This window comes from Ursus arctos, unplaced genomic scaffold (genome assembly GCF_023065955.2).
Source record: "Ursus arctos isolate Adak ecotype North America unplaced genomic scaffold, UrsArc2.0 scaffold_3, whole genome shotgun sequence".
Taxonomy (NCBI): Eukaryota; Metazoa; Chordata; class Mammalia; order Carnivora; family Ursidae; genus Ursus; species Ursus arctos.
The window spans coordinates 58021177-58041258 of NW_026622985.1; the positions used below are offsets into that span (position 1 = coordinate 58021177).

The 20082-nt window shown below is 40.5% G+C and overlaps 2 protein-coding genes across 3 annotated transcripts in view; one reads left to right on the forward strand and one right to left on the reverse strand.

Moving 5' to 3' along the window:
* GGCT (gamma-glutamylcyclotransferase) overlaps positions 1 to 9927 on the reverse strand; it is a 63935-nt gene extending 54008 nt beyond the window's left edge. The window contains exons 1-2 of one of the 2 annotated variants that reach the window (XM_057304411.1): positions 9558 to 9915; positions 1621 to 1683 (exon numbers count right to left, since the gene is read on the reverse strand). In XM_057304411.1, the coding sequence (XP_057160394.1) occupies positions 1621 to 1683; positions 9558 to 9566 (72 nt within the window). In that variant the 5' untranslated portion in view covers positions 9567 to 9915. Of the gene's footprint in view, positions 1 to 1620; positions 1684 to 9557 lie in introns of both variants that reach the window. The other variant, XM_057304413.1, reaches the window with a different exon arrangement.
* A 178-nt stretch (positions 9928 to 10105) lies between these two features.
* The window catches only part of GARS1 (glycyl-tRNA synthetase 1), a 44229-nt gene continuing 34252 nt past the window's right edge, over positions 10106 to 20082 (forward strand). The window contains exon 1 of the mRNA XM_057304410.1: positions 10106 to 10384. Coding sequence (XP_057160393.1) covers positions 10163 to 10384 — 222 coding nt within the window. The 5' untranslated portion in view covers positions 10106 to 10162. The remainder of the gene's footprint in view (positions 10385 to 20082) is intronic.

Genomic DNA, 20082 nt, shown 5'->3' on the forward strand with positions numbered 1-20082 from the left:
CTTGTTTATCTTTCCCCTTTTCATTCACAACATTCCAGACACATGGGTTTTCTTACTATTCTTTACACAAGCCAAGTAGGCTCCTACCTCAGGGCCTTTGTACATGCCATTACTTCAGATCTTCTCGTGGCTGATTCCTTGTTATCTCTATATCCTAGATCAAATGTTGCCTCCTTGGAGAGGCCTGACCACCTATCTAAAGACTAGCCTCATCTCATCTCATGCTTTACCAGATTTCCCTGCTTTAGTATTATTATTACTATTATTATTATTATTATTATTAGAGAGGAAGGGAAAAAGAGAGGGGCAGATGGAGAGAAAGAATTTCAAGCAGGCTCCACAAAGCCTGACGTGGGGCTTGATCTCACAACCCTGAGCTGAAATTAAGAGTTAGACGCTTAACCGACTGAGCCACCCAGGTGCTTCTCCCTGCTTTATTATTATTTATATTATATTATATTATATTATATTATATTATATTATATTAAATTATTAGAGTCCTTATCACTACCTGAAACTATTTATTAACCAGCTTATATTTATAAAGATTTTATTTATTTTATTTTAGAGGGAAAGAGAGAGACAGTACGAGTGAGGGCAGCGGCAGATGAAGAGGGACAGGCAGAGGATCTCGAGAAGACTCCAGGCCCAACATGAAGCATGACCTCACAACCCTGAGATCATGACCTGAGCTGAAACCAAGAGCTGGACGCTTAACTGACTGAGCCACCCAGGCTCCTCTAAGCATCTTATTTTAATATTGCCCGCTTGGTCCCAAAGAACCTAAGCTCCTTGTAAACAGGATGTTTGTCAGTTTTGTTCATTGCTGTCCTCCCAGTGCCTAGAAAAATGCTTGGCACATAGTAGGTGCTTGGTAAATGTTTATTGAATAACTATGTGACAGGAGCCAGGGCTCTTAAGCATTACAGAAGTTTCAGGGAGGACACTGTGACATTCCCTGTCCAAATCCTAGGAGGTACCTTGGAGGCCAACAGTGTAGTCACTTTTGTGCCAAGTTGCAGCAAAGGAATTCTTTCAAAGGCGAGGAGTCCCAGCACTTGGATCCAGCCCCCCAAGGGGTACCACAGTAACCACCTCTCACTGAGACTCTGGCACTGTGACCAGATGGTATTTGGGAACAGCTGCTGGTCTCCATTTCTTCTGGATCCACAGACCTCTGTTCCTCGTCTCAGAGAAAATCTTGCTACTCTAGCCACTTCTGCTTCTCACTGTACAAGTCCCTAAGTGGCTATCTTCCCCTGACTCCTAATTTAACAGTTTTAGAAGATTAAATCTTCCCTTACCTATGCCCTGGGGATCAAGGAAGGAAGGGAGGATAAGCCATTCTCTTTTTTCCCAATGTTTCCACACCAGTGAAATCAAAACAGAAATTGATCTTACAGTAAATTACCCTGCCTTAACCACTGACCGAATCACTAAGGTTTCAAGGGACCTTACCTCCTTGTTGTTGCAGAACAGAAGCTAAAACAAATCTTTGCTAAGGGATGCTGGAAGTTGAGGCAAAACTTTGGGGTTAATGGTTCAGGGGCCAGAAAGGAGAGTCAGTGCCTGAGAATTATGGAAGTCAAACCACATGGGTCACAGGCCAGTTTCACTCACCCTGTATTTAGAATCTTCTTCAGGGCACCTCTCTGCTTTAGCCTCCACTGTAGCTGCCTGCACCTAAGGGGAAAAGACCCAGAAAATCAAGCCATGGAGTTTTCTGCTTCTTAGGTAAAAGGGTAAATGTTTATTGAATATGACAGGTGCCTGGTTTTTCTGTAGTAGGGAGATTCAGGGGGGTTATTATTCTCACTGCAGTGACGATCACTATCAAAGCCTCAAAAGGTGCCTTGAAGGCCAGCAGTCTGGTCACTCACCTCTCAAGAAAAGGGACTGTACAACCAGTTCAGGGAAGAACCCTGTATTACTTATCCATTGTTGTGTAACAAATTACCCCTGAACCTGGCAGCTTAAAAAGCCACAAACATTATCTCCAGCTAGGTGGTTCTGGATCAGGGCCTTCTGTAAGATGCAAGACATTGACTGGGGCTGCAGTCATCTGAAGGCTAGATTGGGGCTAGAAGGCATGATCCTACGTGGTCCACTCACATGGCTTATGGCAGGAGGATCGGTACCCCATTAGCCCTTGGCACTGACCATAAAAAAGCTTGAATGGCTATATTACTGTGAGTCTAAGTAGATTTAAAGATAAGAGATATATTTAGAGATGAAGATGAACATTCACAATAACAAAAGTATCATTCAGCAAAAGCATGCAACAATTATAAATGTGTATATGCCTAATAAAGTCAAAATACATGAAGCAAACATGACAGAATGAAAGGTAGAAATAGACAAATTCATTATCAGAGATTTTAACATCCTCTCTCAGTTATTGATAGAACTAGACAAAAAAGTAGTAATGACAAAGAAGATCTGAAAAACACTATCAACCAACTTGTCTAACTGACCCTTATAAAACACTATGCACAACAACTGCATAATGCATATTCTTTTTAAGTACACATGGAACATTCACCAAGGTACTGCCATATGCTGAGTCACAAAATTTACTGAAGTTGATAAATTTCAAATGCTTTTTTCCGACTGCATGGGAATTAAGCTAGAAAGCAACAATAAAAATAACAGTATATGTTTACAGGTTTCATATATTTGGAAATTAACATTTTTCTTTTTTTTGTAAAGATTTTATTTATTTGAGAGAGAGAGTGAGTGAGACAGAGCATGAGCAGGGGGAGGGGGAGGTGTGGAGGGAGAGGGAGAAGCAGACTCCCCACTGAGCAGGGAGCCTGATGTGGGGCTCCATCCCAGGACTCTGGGAACATGACCTGAGCTAAAGGAAGATGCTTAACCGACTGAGCCAGGTGCCCCCTAAACAACACTCTTCCTGATAACTAATGGATCAAAGAAGAAATCATACAGGGAATTAGAAAGCATGTTAAATTACACGAAAATGAAAACATGATGTACCCCAAATTTTGGGATTCAACTAAAGCAGAACTTAGAGGCAAATAAATAACTTTAAATGTTTGTTTTAGAAAAGAAAAAAGGCTTATAATAAATTATCTAAGTTTCTACCTTGAGAAGGTAGAAAAAGAAGAGCAATTCAAACCCAAATTAAGTAAAAGGAAAAAATTATAAAGTAGAAATCAGTGGAACAGAACATGGACAAAACAATGGAGAACATTAACAAAGCCAAAAGTTAGATGTTTGAAAAATTGGTAAGTTGGTAAACATTTAGCAAGACCGATCAAGAAAAAAAGAGAGGAAGAGAGAAAAAAAATTAATTACTGGTATCAGGAATGAAATAGGGGATTTTATTCCAGACCTTACTTGTATTTAAAGAATAATACTGGAATGTTATGAGCAATATTATGCCAATAAATCCGACAACTTATATGAAATAGCCAGATTTCTTAAAAAACAAAACTTATCAAAAAAGACAAAAGAGGAAATAGAAGACATGGATAGCTTCATTTCTATGAAAGGACCTATTCATAAATTCACTGGTGAACTCTACCAAACGGTTATGGAAGAAATAATACCTATCTTACAAAGACGGGTATTTCAGGAAACAGAGGAGACTCTTCCCAAATCATTTCATAAAGCCAACATAAACTTGATAGAAAGACTTCACAAAAATATTACAAGAAAAAAAATTATAGGCTAATATTGCTCATGACGAACATCCTTATCAACATATGAGCAGATCAAATCCAACAAAATGTAAGAAGGATAAAACCAAATGGGATTTATCCTAGCAATGGAAGGTTGATACAACATTTGAAAAATTCAACAATGTAGTTGAGTATATTAAGAGAATCAAGAAGAAACACCCTATAGTCATCTCAGTAGATGCATAAAGAGCATTTTATAGAATTCAGTACCCATCCATGACAAAATCTTAAGCAAGCCAGGAATAGGCAGGAACTTCATTAATATGATAAAGGCATCTGCTAAAAATTCTGCAACTAACATGATACTTACCTAAAGAAACACTGAACACTTTGCCTCTAAGATCAGAAACAAGGCAAGATGTTCATCCCCACCACTTCTATTCAGTATTGTACGAGATGACCTAGACTATACAGCTAGGGGAGTTAAAAAAAAAAAAAACATAAAGATTGGAAAGGAAAACTGATTCTATATGCAAATGACATGACTATATGACAAATGATGTATTAATGTAGAAAATCCCAAGGAGTCTATAAAAAAAAAACCCAACTACTAAAATTAGTAAATGAAAGATCACTAGACAAAATCAATTGTATTTCTATATATTAGTAACGAGCCATTGGAAAACAAAATAACACTCAGAGTTAACAAGTAAAATACCTAAAAATAAATTTAACAAATACATCCAAAGCCTATATTGTTAAGCTGTCAATTCTTCCAAAATTGACCTATGGATTCACAACCCCAGCAAGTATTTTTTTAACTGACAAGTCAATTCTAAAATTTCTACAGAAATGGGAGGGACCTGGAATAGTCAAAAACAATTTTGAAAAAGAAGGAAAGGTGGAAAATGTATGTTATCTGACTTTAAGACTTACTCTAAAGCAATAGTAATCAAGAAAGTGATATTGGCATAAAGGTTGATAGATGGATCACTGGAACAGAATAGGGATCACAGAAATAGCCTCACACTTACATAGTCCATTTATTTTCAACAAAGGCACCATACCTCATCAATGATGAAATAAATATTGTGAGCTTTCTTCCTTCTAACAATTGGTGTTGGGGAAGATGGTGAAGTAGGAGGACCTTAAACTTGTCCTGTCCCACGCCTACAACCAGGTAACACTCACAGCAGCTTAAATAACCCCCAAAACAATCTGAAGACTGGCAGAACAAACTCCACAGCTAAAGGTTGAGAAGAGGCCACATCAAAGAAGGTGGGGAGGGTGAAGACGCAGTCTGGGAGCAAAATGGACCACAGCCATCTGTAGTGGGGAGGAAGCCAGTGTCACGGAGAAGGGCAGAAAACAGACTATACCACCAGAGAGCCCATAAACAAGGGAGGATGAATCCCCACAACATTTGCCTTTGAAAGCAGAAGGGGCCAGTTTCACACTTCTTAGAACCAGCAGGATTTAAAGCCTAGAACATTAAAAATCTGCATGCTCAGCTCTGGGAGAGCCTGGAGGCGGTTAGGAAGTGGACTCCTTATCCTTAAAGAGACAGCATGACAAACAGTCTATGCAGATACAGCATAGACCCAGCAGCTTGACAAATGCCAGGGACAGACGAGAGGGAGAGTGATTTGCTTATCTCAGAGGCGGCCCAGAGAGACAGGGTTCACTGCAGGAAGACCCCTCTAGGAACAAAGGAGCTGGCAGGCATTATTTCCCTCCCTTGCCCCTCAGCGTGAACAATGGCCACCTGCAGGAAGCAGCACTTCAACAAAACTCTCTACTTTGCACCAAGCCCCGCCCCCCATGCTTCACAGATCCACTCTTTCCAGTCATGCTCACTTCAGTCCTGGCACTGAGGGACCCTCCCACAGAAGACCTGTGCAAATCCTGCCAACACCCCATCTCCAGGATTTGTGCATTTTGCAGGACCTCAGTTCCAGTGGCGGTGGGGGTATGCCTTGTTTCACAAGCAGGCTACCCCACACCTTGTTAAAATGCACCCCACTCCCACTGGGGACCAAATATTGCCCACAAGAGGCAAAGAGAGCCTCTGCTAACAACTGGACTGAAGGAAAAATAGGCCAAGACTCAAGAGCAGAGTGCAAGCAACACACACAGTAGATACTCCCTGAAGTGCCAGCCCTGAGGAACAGGGGACACTACACTGCAGGGCACTACAGGACCTCTTCCTCATAAGGCTGTTATTGTTAAGAGCAAGAAAAGTAGCTGACTTTCCTAACATAAACACAAAAAGTCAGACAAAATGAGGAGACAGAGAAATATCTCCCACATGAAAGAAAAGGGTCAAACCACAGCAAGAGACCAAAGTAAAATGGATATAAGTAATATGCCTGATAGAGATTTTAAAATAATGATCATAAAGATACTCACTGGACTTGAGAAAACAGTGGGAAACATCAGGGGCACCTGGGTGGCTCAGTTGGTTAAGCATTTGCCTTTGGGTCAGGTCATGAACCTAGGGTCCTGGGATTGAGCTCCCGGATCTCATCATCGATCTCATCATCGCATCATGGGGATCCCTGCTCAGCGGGGAGCCTGCTTCTCCCTCCACCCTTCCCCCTCTACTTGCACTCTCTCACTCTCAAATAAATAAGTAAAATCTTAAAAAAAAGAAAAAAAGAAAAAAACAATCTCAATTACAATTGCACCAAAACCAACACAATATGGAATAAACTTAACCGAAGAGGTGAACGACCTAAACAAAACAAAACAAAACACCCCAGAAGTGAAAACTATAAAGCACTGATGAAAGAAATTCAAGACAATGCAAAGAAATGGGATGGTATTCCATGCTCATGGGTTGGAAGAACAAATATTGTTAAAATGTCCATACTACCCAGAGCAATATACACATTTAATGCAATCTCTATTAAAATATCAACAACATTTTTCACAGAAAGAATAAGCAATCCTAAAATTTGTATGGAACCACAAAAGACCCCCAATAGCCAAAACAATCTTGAAAAAGAAAAACAAAGCTGGAGGCATCACAATTCCAGACTTCAAGTTATATTACAAAGTGGCAGTAATCAAAACAGTATGGTATTGGCATAAAAATAGACACATAGATCAATGGAGTAGAACAGAAAATGCAGAAATAAAGCCAAAATGATATGGTCAATTAATCTGTGGCAGAGGAGGAATGAATATCCAAAGGGAAAAAAGACAGTCTCTTCAACAAATGGTGTTGGGAAAACTGGACAGGTAGATGCAAAAGAATGAAATTAGACCACTTTCTTTCACCGTGCACAAAAATAAACTCAAAATGTATTAAAGACCTGAATGTGAGACTTAAAACCATAAAAATCCTATAAGAGCACAGGTAGTAATCTCTCTGAAATTGTCTGTAGCAACATTTTTCTAGGTATGTCTCCCGAGACAAAGAAAATAAATACAAAAATAAACTACTGGGACTACATCAAAATAAAAAGTTTCTGCACAGGGAAGGAAACAATCAATAAAACTAAAAGGCAACTACTGAATGGGAGAAGATATTCACAAATGACATATCTGATAAAGGGTTAGTATCCAAAATATATAAAGAACTGATTCAACTCAATACCCAGAAAACAAATAATCCAATTAAGAAAATGAGCAGAAGACATGAATAGACATTTCTCCAAAGAAGACATACAGCTGGCCCACAGACACATGGAAAGATGCTCAACATCACTCATCATCAGGGAAATGCAAATCAAAACCACAATGAGCTATCACACCTGTCAGAGTGGCTAAAATAAAAAACACAAGAAACAAGTGTTGGTAAGGATGTGGAGAAAAAGGAACCCTCTTGTACTGTTGGTGGGAATGTAAACTGCTGTAGCCATTGTGGAAAACAGTATGGAGGTTCCTCAAAACATTAAAAATAGAACTACCCTATGATTCAGTAATCATGCTATAGGGTATTTACCCCAAAAATACAAAAACACTAATACAAAGGGATACATGCACCCCTATGTTTATTTTTTTTAAAGATTTATTTATTTATTTGAGAGAGAGAGAGAGAATGTGAGCAGAAGCAGGGGGGAGGGGCAAAGGGAGAGCAAGAAGTTGACTCCCCGCTGAGCAGGGAGCCTAATGTGGGACTCGATCCCAGGACCCTGGGATCATGATCTGAGTCAACGGCAGATGCTTAACCTACTGAGCCACCCAGGCGCTCCACCCCTAGGTTTACTGCAGCATTATTTACAATAGCCAAATTATGGAAGCAGCCCAAGTATCCACTGATAGATGAATGGATAAAGAAAATGAGGAGAATATATATACAATGGAATATTATTCAGCTCTAAAAAAGAATGAAATCTTGACATTTGCAACAACATGGATGGAGCTAAAGAACATAATGAGCTGACAAAATAAGTCAGTCAGGGAAAGACAAACACCACATGATCTCACTCATATTTGGAATTTAAGAAACAAAGCAAATGAGCAAAAGAAAAAAAAAAAAAGACAAACTGAGCTTCATTAAGTTATACATTAAAACAGCCTCTGCCTCCAGCTCACATTCTGGTCCTCTACTCAGTAGTTGTGTGACCATGGCCAAGTTATTTATATCTTAGCACTCTGAATCTTGAACCTATAAAATGGGAATTATTATGGAGTCTACTCATTGGATTGTGAATAAATTTACAGGAGATAAATTCGAATGTTAACTTGCACATAGTACGCCCTCAATGAATATAATCTATTATTATTGTCTTGTAGATGTAGCTTCCCACGGGAAACCACTTAGGAAATTCTGCTAAGGGCCGTGTGGACCTATTGAAGTGTCCTGAGCAGAGAAGCAAGATGCACAGCTTTGCCTTTTAGAAATAATCACTGAGGCAACAGTAGGGAGGATGAACTGGAGGGGGGAAAATGGATTTGGAGACAAGAGCTGGGACTGTCCTCATGTGAAAATCGATGAGACATTATTGATCTAAAGAATTAAAAATACACATAGAATTATATTCAAAATATACAGAATTTGAATGTTTTAATAACAATGTAAATAAAAGTATATGTAAAGATTAAAATTGTTTTTCATCTTTAAAAATATTAAACTCAGAATTACCTATTAAAATGAAGCCAACAATGAATCGATGGAACACTACATCAAAAACTAATGATGTACTGTATGGTGACTAACATAACATAAAACGAAAAAATGAAAAAGAATAAATAAAATGAAGCCAAATAAAATTGCGGTTAATGTCAAATCTTGAAATAAAAGTTTTTAAAACCCGAATGGTTTAATACTGCAGAAGGTTTTTCTGCACCTGCCCTGCTTTTATGCTCAACTGTCAGTACTTCTCCAGAACCACAAATTGGGACAGGAAGAGAATACAGACTTCGATAATACTGGGAAAGGCAACTTCATTCTGGTGAGCCTGTCTACTCTCCTAAGCTCCTGCGGTGGTCACAGGGACGGTGTGTATGGTTGGCTCTAAGAGATGCCATCAAACAGTTCTTTAAAGCAGCGTACAAGCTGACACTGCTCTCAGCAGTGTGGGACAGTCCCAGAGCCTCACTTGGCATTTTCCAACACTTTCATTTTAGACATTCTGGAGGGTGTGGGCGATGCTATTCTATAACCAACACTTTATTTTTCTATTCTATCGCTGGAAAGGGAATCCAGCTTTGCCTGCTCACCCACCTTTGGGGCAGCAGGGAGGAAGGAAGCCCATCTCTGGAAGGTAGTCAGCGGGGGCCCAAGCACAAGAGGGCTGGTCTGCTGAGGCAAGGCCATGAGGAGGGACTCACGGGCACCTAGATTTTCAGCTCCATTCCCCTGCATTATCTTGTTCCCTAGTCTTTCCTCCCCTCTTTGCCTCTTGCCTTTCCTCATTTCTACTGGTTCAAATCCTGCTCGCCCTACAAAGGTTGCTCAGAACTGACCTTCTCCATAAAGCCCCTCACCTCTCCTCCGCTTTTCCCCAGCTGTTTTCTTGACGCGGTAAGGCATGGGTGTGTTATGATGGGCAACTCATTAAGCTCTTTCGTTTCATCATACGAGGAGCACGAGAACTTGAGCTACATTGAGTCTACGTCCCTGAGTGGAGGTGATATGAGCCTTTAAGGCCCCAGGGCTGCACGAACACAAACAGAAGTGTGTATTTCCGTGGGTGAGCCCGAGTGTCAGTGCCCAAAGCCTATGCTTTGAAGGTCCTTGTGCGTCTCAGTCTGCAGGTCTCGGACCGGGCTGCGTCCCGGAACGTCCACCCTCTTGGGGTGGCCTGGCTCATCTTTGTGCAGGTCTGTTGGCGGGTTGTTACCTGAGATCCCGCAGCCCTCCCAGGCGCCCAAGGTGGAGCGAACCCTCTCGAGTCTCTGAAGGACTGCGGGTTCTGTGTCGAATCTGCCGGTCGCCGCGTCGCGGGGTGGGGAATGTGCGGCTGCGCACGCGCCGCGGCGTTTACGCGGCGATTTCATCATGCTGCCGGCCCCGCGGCGCGCGCCGCTTCCGCCGCCGCCCGCTCCGCACCGCCCAGGCCCGCCGGCTCATGCCCTCTCTGCGCTCGGCGCTGCTTAGAGCCGCCCGCACCGCGCTGCTGCTGTCGCTGCCCTCCCGGCTCCCTGCCCGGCCTCCGTTCCAGCCCTGCCGACCTCTCAGCGCGCGCGCCCGCGCCCCGACCTCATCCCCCGCCGCCGCCTCCCGGAGCAGCATGGACGGCGCCGGGGCCGAGGAGGTGCTAGCCCCTCTGAGGCTTGCGGTGCGCCAGCAGGTACGGGCATTCTGCGCCTCCCCTGGGCCGCGGGCTCTCCTCTCCTGGTCTGCTCTCCGTCATCCTCTCTCCTCCCCGGGCATCCGTCCACCGCGCCGGTTACCCCTCTCCTTCATCCGCTGGAAGCCCTTGGTTTCCTGGTATCTTCCTCGCCTCCCCCACTTTGGACTCCAGTCCCCGCGTGCGTCGGCCACCTTCCTTGCCGTGGACCCGCGTCCTAGCCTCTCCTTGGGTGACTCCCTCGGATCCCCTCCGACATCCTGCGTCCCTCCCCTCGCGATCTGCTGTCCTTTCCCAGTCCTTGTTAGTGTCTGCGCCTCTCCTGTCTGCGATGGCTGGAATCTGTGACCTTTGGTTACTTCTGGCCTAGCTCAATCTCCTCAACTTCAGTTTTCCAGTCTCTGCGGTGTTCTTTGTGCCACTTGGGTGGCGAGGTTCCTAATTCTTCCCCGGTCAGAGGCGAAACTGTCGGTTCTGTCTTCTTACGACTGGACTCTTTTTTAATCTTCAGGATGCTTTGGATAGTGTTTCCTCCTTGACACCTTCCTTCATTCAGTGCTTAGTTAGCCAGATGATCGGCTGAGAAAATAAAAAGTTGAAACGTGGATGTGAGGAGGTGTTGAACTTCTTTTTCTGATCATGGTGTGAGTTCATTGTCCTTCGCTCTTCATCCTTCTCTCGCTCCTGTCATCTTCTCTGGGTTCCCAGAAGACTGTTTGGAGTGAGTGAGCTTTCAGATCGTAAACCTAGGAAACTGTAAACGTTGCTGAGTTACTGGGTGAAGTCAGCCACCCTCTGTGTGGAACATTTTGAAATTTGATTTTGGGGTATGGAGGGAAGTTTCTTGGGCTGGAGGGCTTGGTGATTTAATACAGGCCTCCTTTTCCTAGGGCGCTGCATGAATATTAGAATTTAGAGAGGGCAGGGAAAAAGATTAGCTCAAGTGGATTCTCAGATCCAGTCAGGCAAAGCCAAAAGCTTGGAATAGGACCCGGGTGTCTGTGACCTAGTAGTAAACACCAAACGGGTTTCTTCCGCACCGGTGCCTGATGCAATAACTTGCCTTAGCTACGGAGGGTGGAACCCTGCCTCGGAAATAATTCATTGGGGGCAGAGTTGCCAAAAATTAAGCAAATTCTGCCACTTTGTAATGTCTACTTCTCTCCAGTTTGAGCCTGATTCAGTACTGTTTCGTTTCGAAATTTCACTATAGGCTTCATTTTTTCTTATTTATTATTGGTATCAGAATGCTGTGTATGCTTACTCTCTGTCTCCCTCCACCCACCCTACCCAGATAAAATTAGGTGTTGTTCCTTTGTCTTTTCTGTAACTCTCAATTTTTTCCCCATATCCTTTACTTGAGGAGGGAGAATACATCTAATTTGGAAAAACACACACCCAAACCCCTCCCTCTGCCACGTTAGCCTGAAACTGCAGTGCAAATTACCCGTGTGTAGTAAGACTGTGGAACTAGTTAACTGAAGTAAACTTTGATCTTGGAACAGCCTTCTGATGTGATTACTATTTAGTGTATTGTTTATGTTGGCTTGGGTTTTTGTTCTGTTTTGTTTTTGGTACTTTTAAGATTTTTTTCTGAAGGTCTTTGTTAGTTCGAGTTCTTTTTCTGTTTCTCCAGGACCACACATGTATCAGTTAGCTACCGGGAACCTTGAATCACACAGATTCCGGTGCCAGCTGGAAGGGAATTTAAAGATCATTTAGTTAAAGCTCTTTTTTTTTTCTTTTTTTGCTTATGAGGAAATGAGACACATTGTCGCATCCCTCCGTTTGACATATTTCCATTGCAAAGTTTGTGCAATTGAGGACATTCTTGGAGTGGGATTTTTAAGGCACTTAACTGGTCTTGTTAGTGGCATGTGGTTTATATAAATTTGCTAATCTGCTTGACTACGTGGATGCTGTTGCCTTTAAAGGTTGGTCTTGTTGATCAACTGAAATGTATTTTCCTGTGGCATTTTTTTTTTTAAAGATTTTATTTATTTGACGGAGAGTGAGACAGTGTGAGAGAGGGAACACAAGCAGGGGGAGTGGGAGAGGGAGAAGCAGCCTTCCCGCTAAGCAAGGAGCCCGATGTGGGGCTTGATCCCAGAACACTGGGATCATGACCTGAGCCGAACGACTGAGCCACCCAAGCGCCCCTCCCGTGGCATATTCTTAGTTATTTTCTGGAGAACTAGTTATGGAACTTGCAGGAGGGCTTCAGAGCATCTGGAAAACACATTCATTGTTTGATCACGGGCATCCTGGGGCACTTGAGGTATTTATTTATTTATTTTTAAGTAATCTCCTCTCCCAACTTAGGGCTCGAACTCACAACCGTCACTTGCACCCCAGGGCAATTGAGTTTTTTTTTAAAAGTTGGGAATTGGGGCATCTGGGTGGCTCAGTCCGTTAAGCATCTGACTTGGTTTCTGCTCGGGTCATTCATGGGATCAAGCCCTGTGTCAGGCTCCATGCTCACTGGGGAGTCTGCTTGAGATTCTCTTCCTGTGCCTCTGCCCCTCCCCTGCTTGTGCTCTCACTCTCGCTCTAAAATAAAATAAATCTTTTAAAAAATAAAATAAAATGTTATTTTTTTAAAAAGTTGGGAATTAGCATAGTGTGGCCAGCCATCATTTTGCCAAATAAGAGTAATAAAAAACTAGTATAACCCTCAGACTACCATCTACTTTCCCCTTTTATTTTATAAAAGGACATTTTAATACAAAAAAAGCGGGTTATAATTCAAAAGAAAGAGCAGTCTTTTTAAAAGATTTTATTTATTTATTTAATTTATGTATTTTTTTTTTAAAGATTTTTTTAAATTTATGTATTCGACAGAGATAGAGACAGCCAGCGAGAGAGGGAACACAAGCAGGGGGAGGAAGAAGCAGGCTCATAGCGGAGGAGCCTGATGTGGGGCTCGATCCCATAACGCCGGGGTCACGCCCTGAGCTGAAGGCAGACGCTTAACCGCTGTGCCACCCAGGCGCCCCTTAATTTATGTATTTTAAAGATTTTATTCACCCATTTGACAGAGCACAAGCAGGGGGAAGCTGCAAGCAGAGAGGGAGAAGTAGGCTCCCTGCTGAGCAAGATTCCCAGGACCTGGGATCATGATCTGAGCCGAAGGCAGATACTTAATAGAGTGAGCCACCAGGTGCCCCAAGGTTTTATTTTTAAGTAATCTCTTCACCCTAGGTGGGGCTTGAACGTACAACCCTGAGATCAAGAGTTTCATGCTCTACCAGCTGAGTCAGCCGGGTGCCCCAATTTTTTTTTTTAAGAGCAGTCTTTCATGTTTAGCTTTTATTATTTTATTTTTAATTTGAAAAAAAATTTAACTTTTGTTCAGCTTTTTTTATATTTAATAGGTATAGGTTTGAAAAAAAGACCTAATACATTGCCTTTTTTTTTTTTTCCTTTTACCGTGTGTTGGAAAAACCTCTGTCTTGGGGTGTCTTGTTTGGGAACAATTACCGTAGGGCAGTGGTTCTCTGGTCTTCACACCCTTGGAGGTCCTCAAAGTCAAAGCCATTTTCATAGTAAAGTTGAGATGTTATTTCCTTTTTTTACTGTGTTATTTGCATGGAAGATATAAAAGTAGTGATGGATAAAACTGTCTGCCCTTGAACTAAACAAATAAGACACCAAGTTATATTGTCATATCCTAAAAGGTAAAAAAAAAAAAAAAAAAAAAAAAAAGTTTTGCTTTAGAGTGTCTTTGATGGAGCAGCAAAAATTATTAGTTATTAATTATTAATTTTATTAAATCCAGACCTTTGTTCGTACAGCTTTTTAGTGTTCAGTGTGACAAAATGGGAAATACACATAAAGCATATGGAAATATGATGATTGTCTCGGGAAAAACACTTGTACGATTGTTTGAGTTGCAAGCTGAACTGTCTGCTTATTTTCATTGAACATTATTTGCAAAATTCAGTTTTGGATACTGGGCATTCATTTTCTGAAAAATGAGTGAAGTGTGCCTGTCATTTCAAGAAAACAACTGATAGTATTTGTAGCCAATAATAAAACCAGGTTTTCGGTTAATTTTAGAGTTTTGGAAACCTTATCTGCTGCATGAACTTGGCAGCTTCACAGCACTTACGGACTTTTCTGATGGGATGGGTAGTGATACTAACAAATTTATTTTTTTTGAAATGGTGTAATAAGTGGGTCAGTTTCTAGAGGATCTGCATAACTCAGTTAACTAATATTTTCCAAATGACAATGCATGATGTTATAGAATCAAATATTGGTAAAAGATTTATTCAGAGTCCAAGATACATTAATGGATTTAATGTAACGGTATAAAAAGTTCATTGGTATAGTTTCCAATTACACATTGCTAGTAACCTTTATGAAATAACCTTTAAGAAACTACCACTTGTCAGAATTTTGGTGTAGTCTAAAAGAAGAATATCCACAATTATTTGAAAAAGCTTTTAAAATTCTCCCTTTTCTAACTGAAGGTATTCTTTGTATACTTCACCATTAAAATGCTTTATTGCAAAAGAGGCAGATGTGCAGATCTAGCTATCTTCTGTTAAGCTAGAAATTAAAGTATTTGCAAAATTATAAAACCTGTTCTCACTACGTTTCGTTTTGTTTTGTTTTGGAAAGTACTGTTTTCACAGAAATGTTATTTTATGTACATTGGCACATATTGAGCTTTTACTGTTATTTAAATGAATTAATATTTTTAAATTTGAATTTTAATTTCTAATATAGTAAAAATTGGTAGAAATAAACCACAATAACAAAAACTTTTTTGGGATCCTCAGTAATTTTTAACAGTATAAAGAGGTTCTAAGATCCAAGAAGTTGTAGAACTGATGTTTTAGGGGAATGGAAGTATCTGATTTATATGAAGACGGATTTGGGCTCTTGTCTGGAATGTAGCCCCCAGTATCTCCCATTTCCTCAGCCTGTTTTTCCCTTTACAGCTCAGTGTTTTCTCTTGTCCTCTCATTGTCTCCGCATTCTTATTTCTCATTCATTCCTTTATCCACTGCTCTCTGTCCTTGGCCTCTACTGCTGCCCTTTCCTGGTACCCTAAAGGGTGCTTTTCAATAATCATCATTTTACCTATCTAAAGCATTTAATCGTGTTGATCACACTCTCCTGTCAAGAATGCTTCCCCCCACCCCCAGCTTTAGTCTAAACATGAGGTGAGATTCTGTAGCTGAAGAAATATATATCTCAAGGTCTCAGTGCAAACAGGATCTGTTGAAATGACTTTCACTTGATCTGGAGGTTTAGGGAGGAACTGGTGTAGAGATTTGGTTATGTATTTTCAGTATCATTGCTTGGAATTAAGAGGTCACTGAAATGATTTCGGTGGATGTAGCTTGATGCTCTAACAAAGTAATTAATATAGAGAAAAATAACGAAGAAGAACTTTTTTTTTTTTAAACCTGTAGTAAAATTTAATAATTGTCAAGATAGGAGAGGTTTTGCAGAATTGCTAAATGGGCTTTCTTCATACCCTTGCATATTTTTGTGTTAATGCATCTAGTAATAAAAGTGTAGGCTTTATGGCGCCTGGGTGGCTTAGTCAGTTAAGCGTCGTACTGTTTATTTTGGTTCAGGTCATGATCTCAGGGTCCTGGGATTGAGCCCCGTTCAGGCTCCAGGCTCAGTGAGGAGTCCACTTGAGATTCTCTCCCTCCGCCTCTCCCCTCCCCCCAGCTCTCTCTTTCTCTCTCTAATAAATAAATCTTTAAAAAAAAAAAGTGTAGGCTCTGAAGTTGTATTTCCAGAGTTTGGATCTGACTCCACCATCTGCTAGCTGGTGATGTTCCGCAAATGATTTAACCTTTTTGTAGCAAGTTTCTTCATCTGTAATATGGGAATGGAGTTATAAACATTAAAATGAGATAGTTTCTGTGAAGTATTGAGGATGCTGCCCACAGTGCATATAGTAAGCTCTTGCTAAAATGCTATATATTGTTCTGAGATGATTGTGGCTTACTGGGGGTGCTAGTTTTACCAAACCATTGCTGGCACGGAGCTCACATTTTCTTGTGATTGCCAGTTTGAAAACATTTTGCACCTTTAGGAGAGGATTGATGTCTTCTGAATTTGGTGAGATGGGGTGCTAGAAAAGCCTTTTTAGTAGTTTCTTGGGAGGTCTTTTGTAATGATTTACCATCTGAAACGCTAATGGTAGGAATAGATCTGTGAATAATAAATATTACTTGTGTCTCAGTATTTCACTTTTTTTTTTTTTTTTTTTTTTTGCTGTGATTGGGAAGACAGAGATGAAACTCACATCTTGGTAGTAGTAAGACTTAGGGTGAAGAGCCCTGGATTTTTCTCTGCTTTGATTTTCTGGACTAAGAGTACCCATTAAAGCTCTTGCTTAATCCACAAAGGGTAAATGAAAAGTTTATGAAGTTTTTTTCAATAATTATAAAACATTTGGGAATCTGAGATGAGCTCAATCTTAACAGAATTCTTCTACCTACATATATGTAAAGCTAGGTGAGCAAATGTTTTCTTGTTGGTTTTGCTTGGCCGGCTGAATATGCACCATGATGTATATGAAGGATCCGGGAAGAAGATCCCTTGGAATGATTTCTCATCTAATAGCTACTCCGCTTTATAATCACAGGCACTTAGTTCTAATATATGTCTTTATGGTAGGAATGTATCCAGGAACCAAGCTTCTTAAGGATAATTTAGAGATACTTCACATCACTTGTATTCAGCACACATACACATGCATGTAAGCACAACCCAAAATACAGTTAAGCAGTGAACAAAGAAGGAAGAAAATAATTAGGTATTAGGACTGTTTAAGTACCTTCATTCCATGTTTAGATCATCTCCAGGTCTTTTGTTTTCAGGATTGGATCATTATAAATCATGGTTTTATTATTCTGTTATTCAGAATAAACATGATTATTTCCTTTCTTCACTGCATTTTACAGATGATTAACTCAGCATAGGTATCCTTACTCTCACACTGTTTCTGTTTATTTATTTTTAAAGATTTTATTTATTTATTTGTTAGCACAAATAGGGGGAGAGGCAGGCAGAGGGAGAGGAAGAAGCAGGCTCCCTGCTAAGCAAGGAGCCCAACAAGGGGCTTGATCCCAGGACCCCAGGACCATGACCCAAGCCAAAGGCAGATGCTTAATCGACTGAGCCACCCAGGTGCCCCACACTGCTTCTTTTTAATAGCTGCATTTTCCTTGATGTATGTGTTCTATGCCTGAATCTTAAAAGACAACAACAAAAAAAGTGTTTCAGGGGAATTTATTTTAAATTCTTCCTGCCTCTGCTTGTGGCCTTGCTTGCTAGTGTTCTCTGAAAAGCTTCAGAAGAAAAGGTAGATGAAGTATGTGGGAATGCTAACTCTTGACACAGAGTGGTTAGATATTCAAAAGAACTACTTGCTTGCTTCTTCAGACGTTCAAAAAGAACTACCGTTTGCCAACCTCTTTTCAAAACAAAGGCTCTCACGGAATTCTTATCCTCATGAAAAAGCACTGTTAGTGAACATTTATGAGATAGGTATTCTGATAGGTAGAGGAAAGGAAAAGCAGCACTGAGTAGAGAGTAAGTCAGTAGACATTTACTGACTGCTAAGTGCTTTGTACTTTGCTAGGTTTAGGTTGTGATATCAGTCAATAAGTATTTGAGTGCCAGAACTGACATGTCAGAATTCCCATCTTTAAAGAGCCTATTTTTATTCTGACAGGGACAAATAAAATGCATGTAAATAATAAGCCACTGCATTGATTGTGTGACTTCAGTTATTGTAAGTGTAATGAAGAAGCCAAAATAAAGTTGGAAGATGACTGAGGATGTTGCTTTAGCTAGAGAGGTCAGGATAATAGAATAGAAACTACTAGTGTAATAACAGACCAGACTTACTTGCATATGATAAAGAATAAGAGGAATAACTAATTCAGTGGCTCTGAACTTTCAAACCCAGTGTCCCCTTGTACACCAGATATTTTGGAATTCCCCATTACTATCCAATAATGAAATTCATACAAAATATCTACAAAATCTAATGAAAGAAAAATATGTATACACATAATGTTTTAAATGTAATACAAAGAAATAAAGTAATTTATAATAAAATAATGTGCATTTCAATATGTAAATTCTTGGGTATGAATCCACTGGAAGTTACGTGGGAGTAAGCAGATGCTTCTACCTATACATAGATTTACAGTGAGTGGAGTTGCAATGGGTACACATTGATAAAGGGATAAAGGTATATCCGGCTGGTTGCTCAGATACCAGACAACATTGCTATTGGTCACATGTTATTTTTTGTTTGTTTCAAATAATAACTCTCTGTAAAATTGTGAACAAAATAGTATATAGTCTTCCTTTAAATTACTAAAAAATTACTTAAATTACTAAAAAATTCCTTTAAATTACTAAAAAATTACTTAAATTACTAAAAAATTTTTTCCTGGGTTCATTCCTGGAAAACTCAGTGTATGTTAAAACTGGGAGAATACTTATAATTACATGTAAGCAGAGTTAGGTTCTAGGTTAGATAATTATGAACATCTTTGTCACCCCCTGACCAGGACATTCTGAAGTAGAGTGAATCACAGAAAGGAAAACTGTTACTGAGTGAGGGGAAGTAAATGGGAGCTTAAGAAAATGTCAACAAGGGGAAAGGGTAATGACCGGCCCTTCAAAGGAGCTTGGGTTTTAGAAGGAGCAAAGAAGAATCAGTTTGAAAGTGCACAGGGGAATAAGGAGGACATTTATTCCATTTCCAGCCTCTGAGGATCAAGGACTATGGGAGAAAACTCAGCCTTTAGTTGAAACAGCATTGAGGGAAGCAGTTGTAAGGTTGGGACATTCAGGAAGTAAATTTCGTTAAGTGAAGGGAAGTGCTTTTGGATAAGAGGATAAACATCATCATCATCATCACCATCATCATTATTATTAAATTTTTTTAGAGAGAAAGAGTGCCCGTGCATGTGCAGTTGGGGAAGGGTGGAGGCAGAGGGAGAGAGAATCTTAAGCAGGATCCACGCTCTGTGGGCAGCCTGGCATGGGGCTCTATCTCATGAGCCTGAGATCATGACCTGAGCCGAAATGGAAAGTCAGATGCTTAACTGACTGAGCCACCCAGGCACCCCGAGGGTAAACATTATTGAAAGCATGGGGGTAGGAACAGTCATCAAATTGGGAATGCAATGTGCTTGTGAAAAGATTTACAAAGGTCAGAGTGAAATGACATGCATTAGGGTAGTTTGGGGTGAGCATATCTTAAGTGTAGACACTTTTGGATGAGAACCAAATTGGTAATCTGTTTTAGCAATCTAGTCTATGGGGTGTGAAAGGGAGAGAGAAGATTGCAATGTGAAATTGACCAGATATTGGCGGTAAAGAAGGATAACTTGATATTTCTTGTTTGGGAAATAGTAGGGTTTTTTTTGTTGTTAACGTATGGAAAGCAATACATAGGAGAAGGAGCAAGTTTAGGACAGAGAAAAATAATTCGGTTATAAACAAGTTAGGTTTGAGTGTTTGAAAAATAACTCAGCGACAACCAAGTTGGGGTGTTTTATAGTATGATAACTGTAATTTTTTTGTATGCTGTTTGTTAGGTGCTATTGAAAATATTCTACTTAAATGGTTTCATTTACTCTTTATAACAATTTGGTGAGGTCTTATCCTGATCATACAGTTGAGGAAGCAAGCTCAAAGAG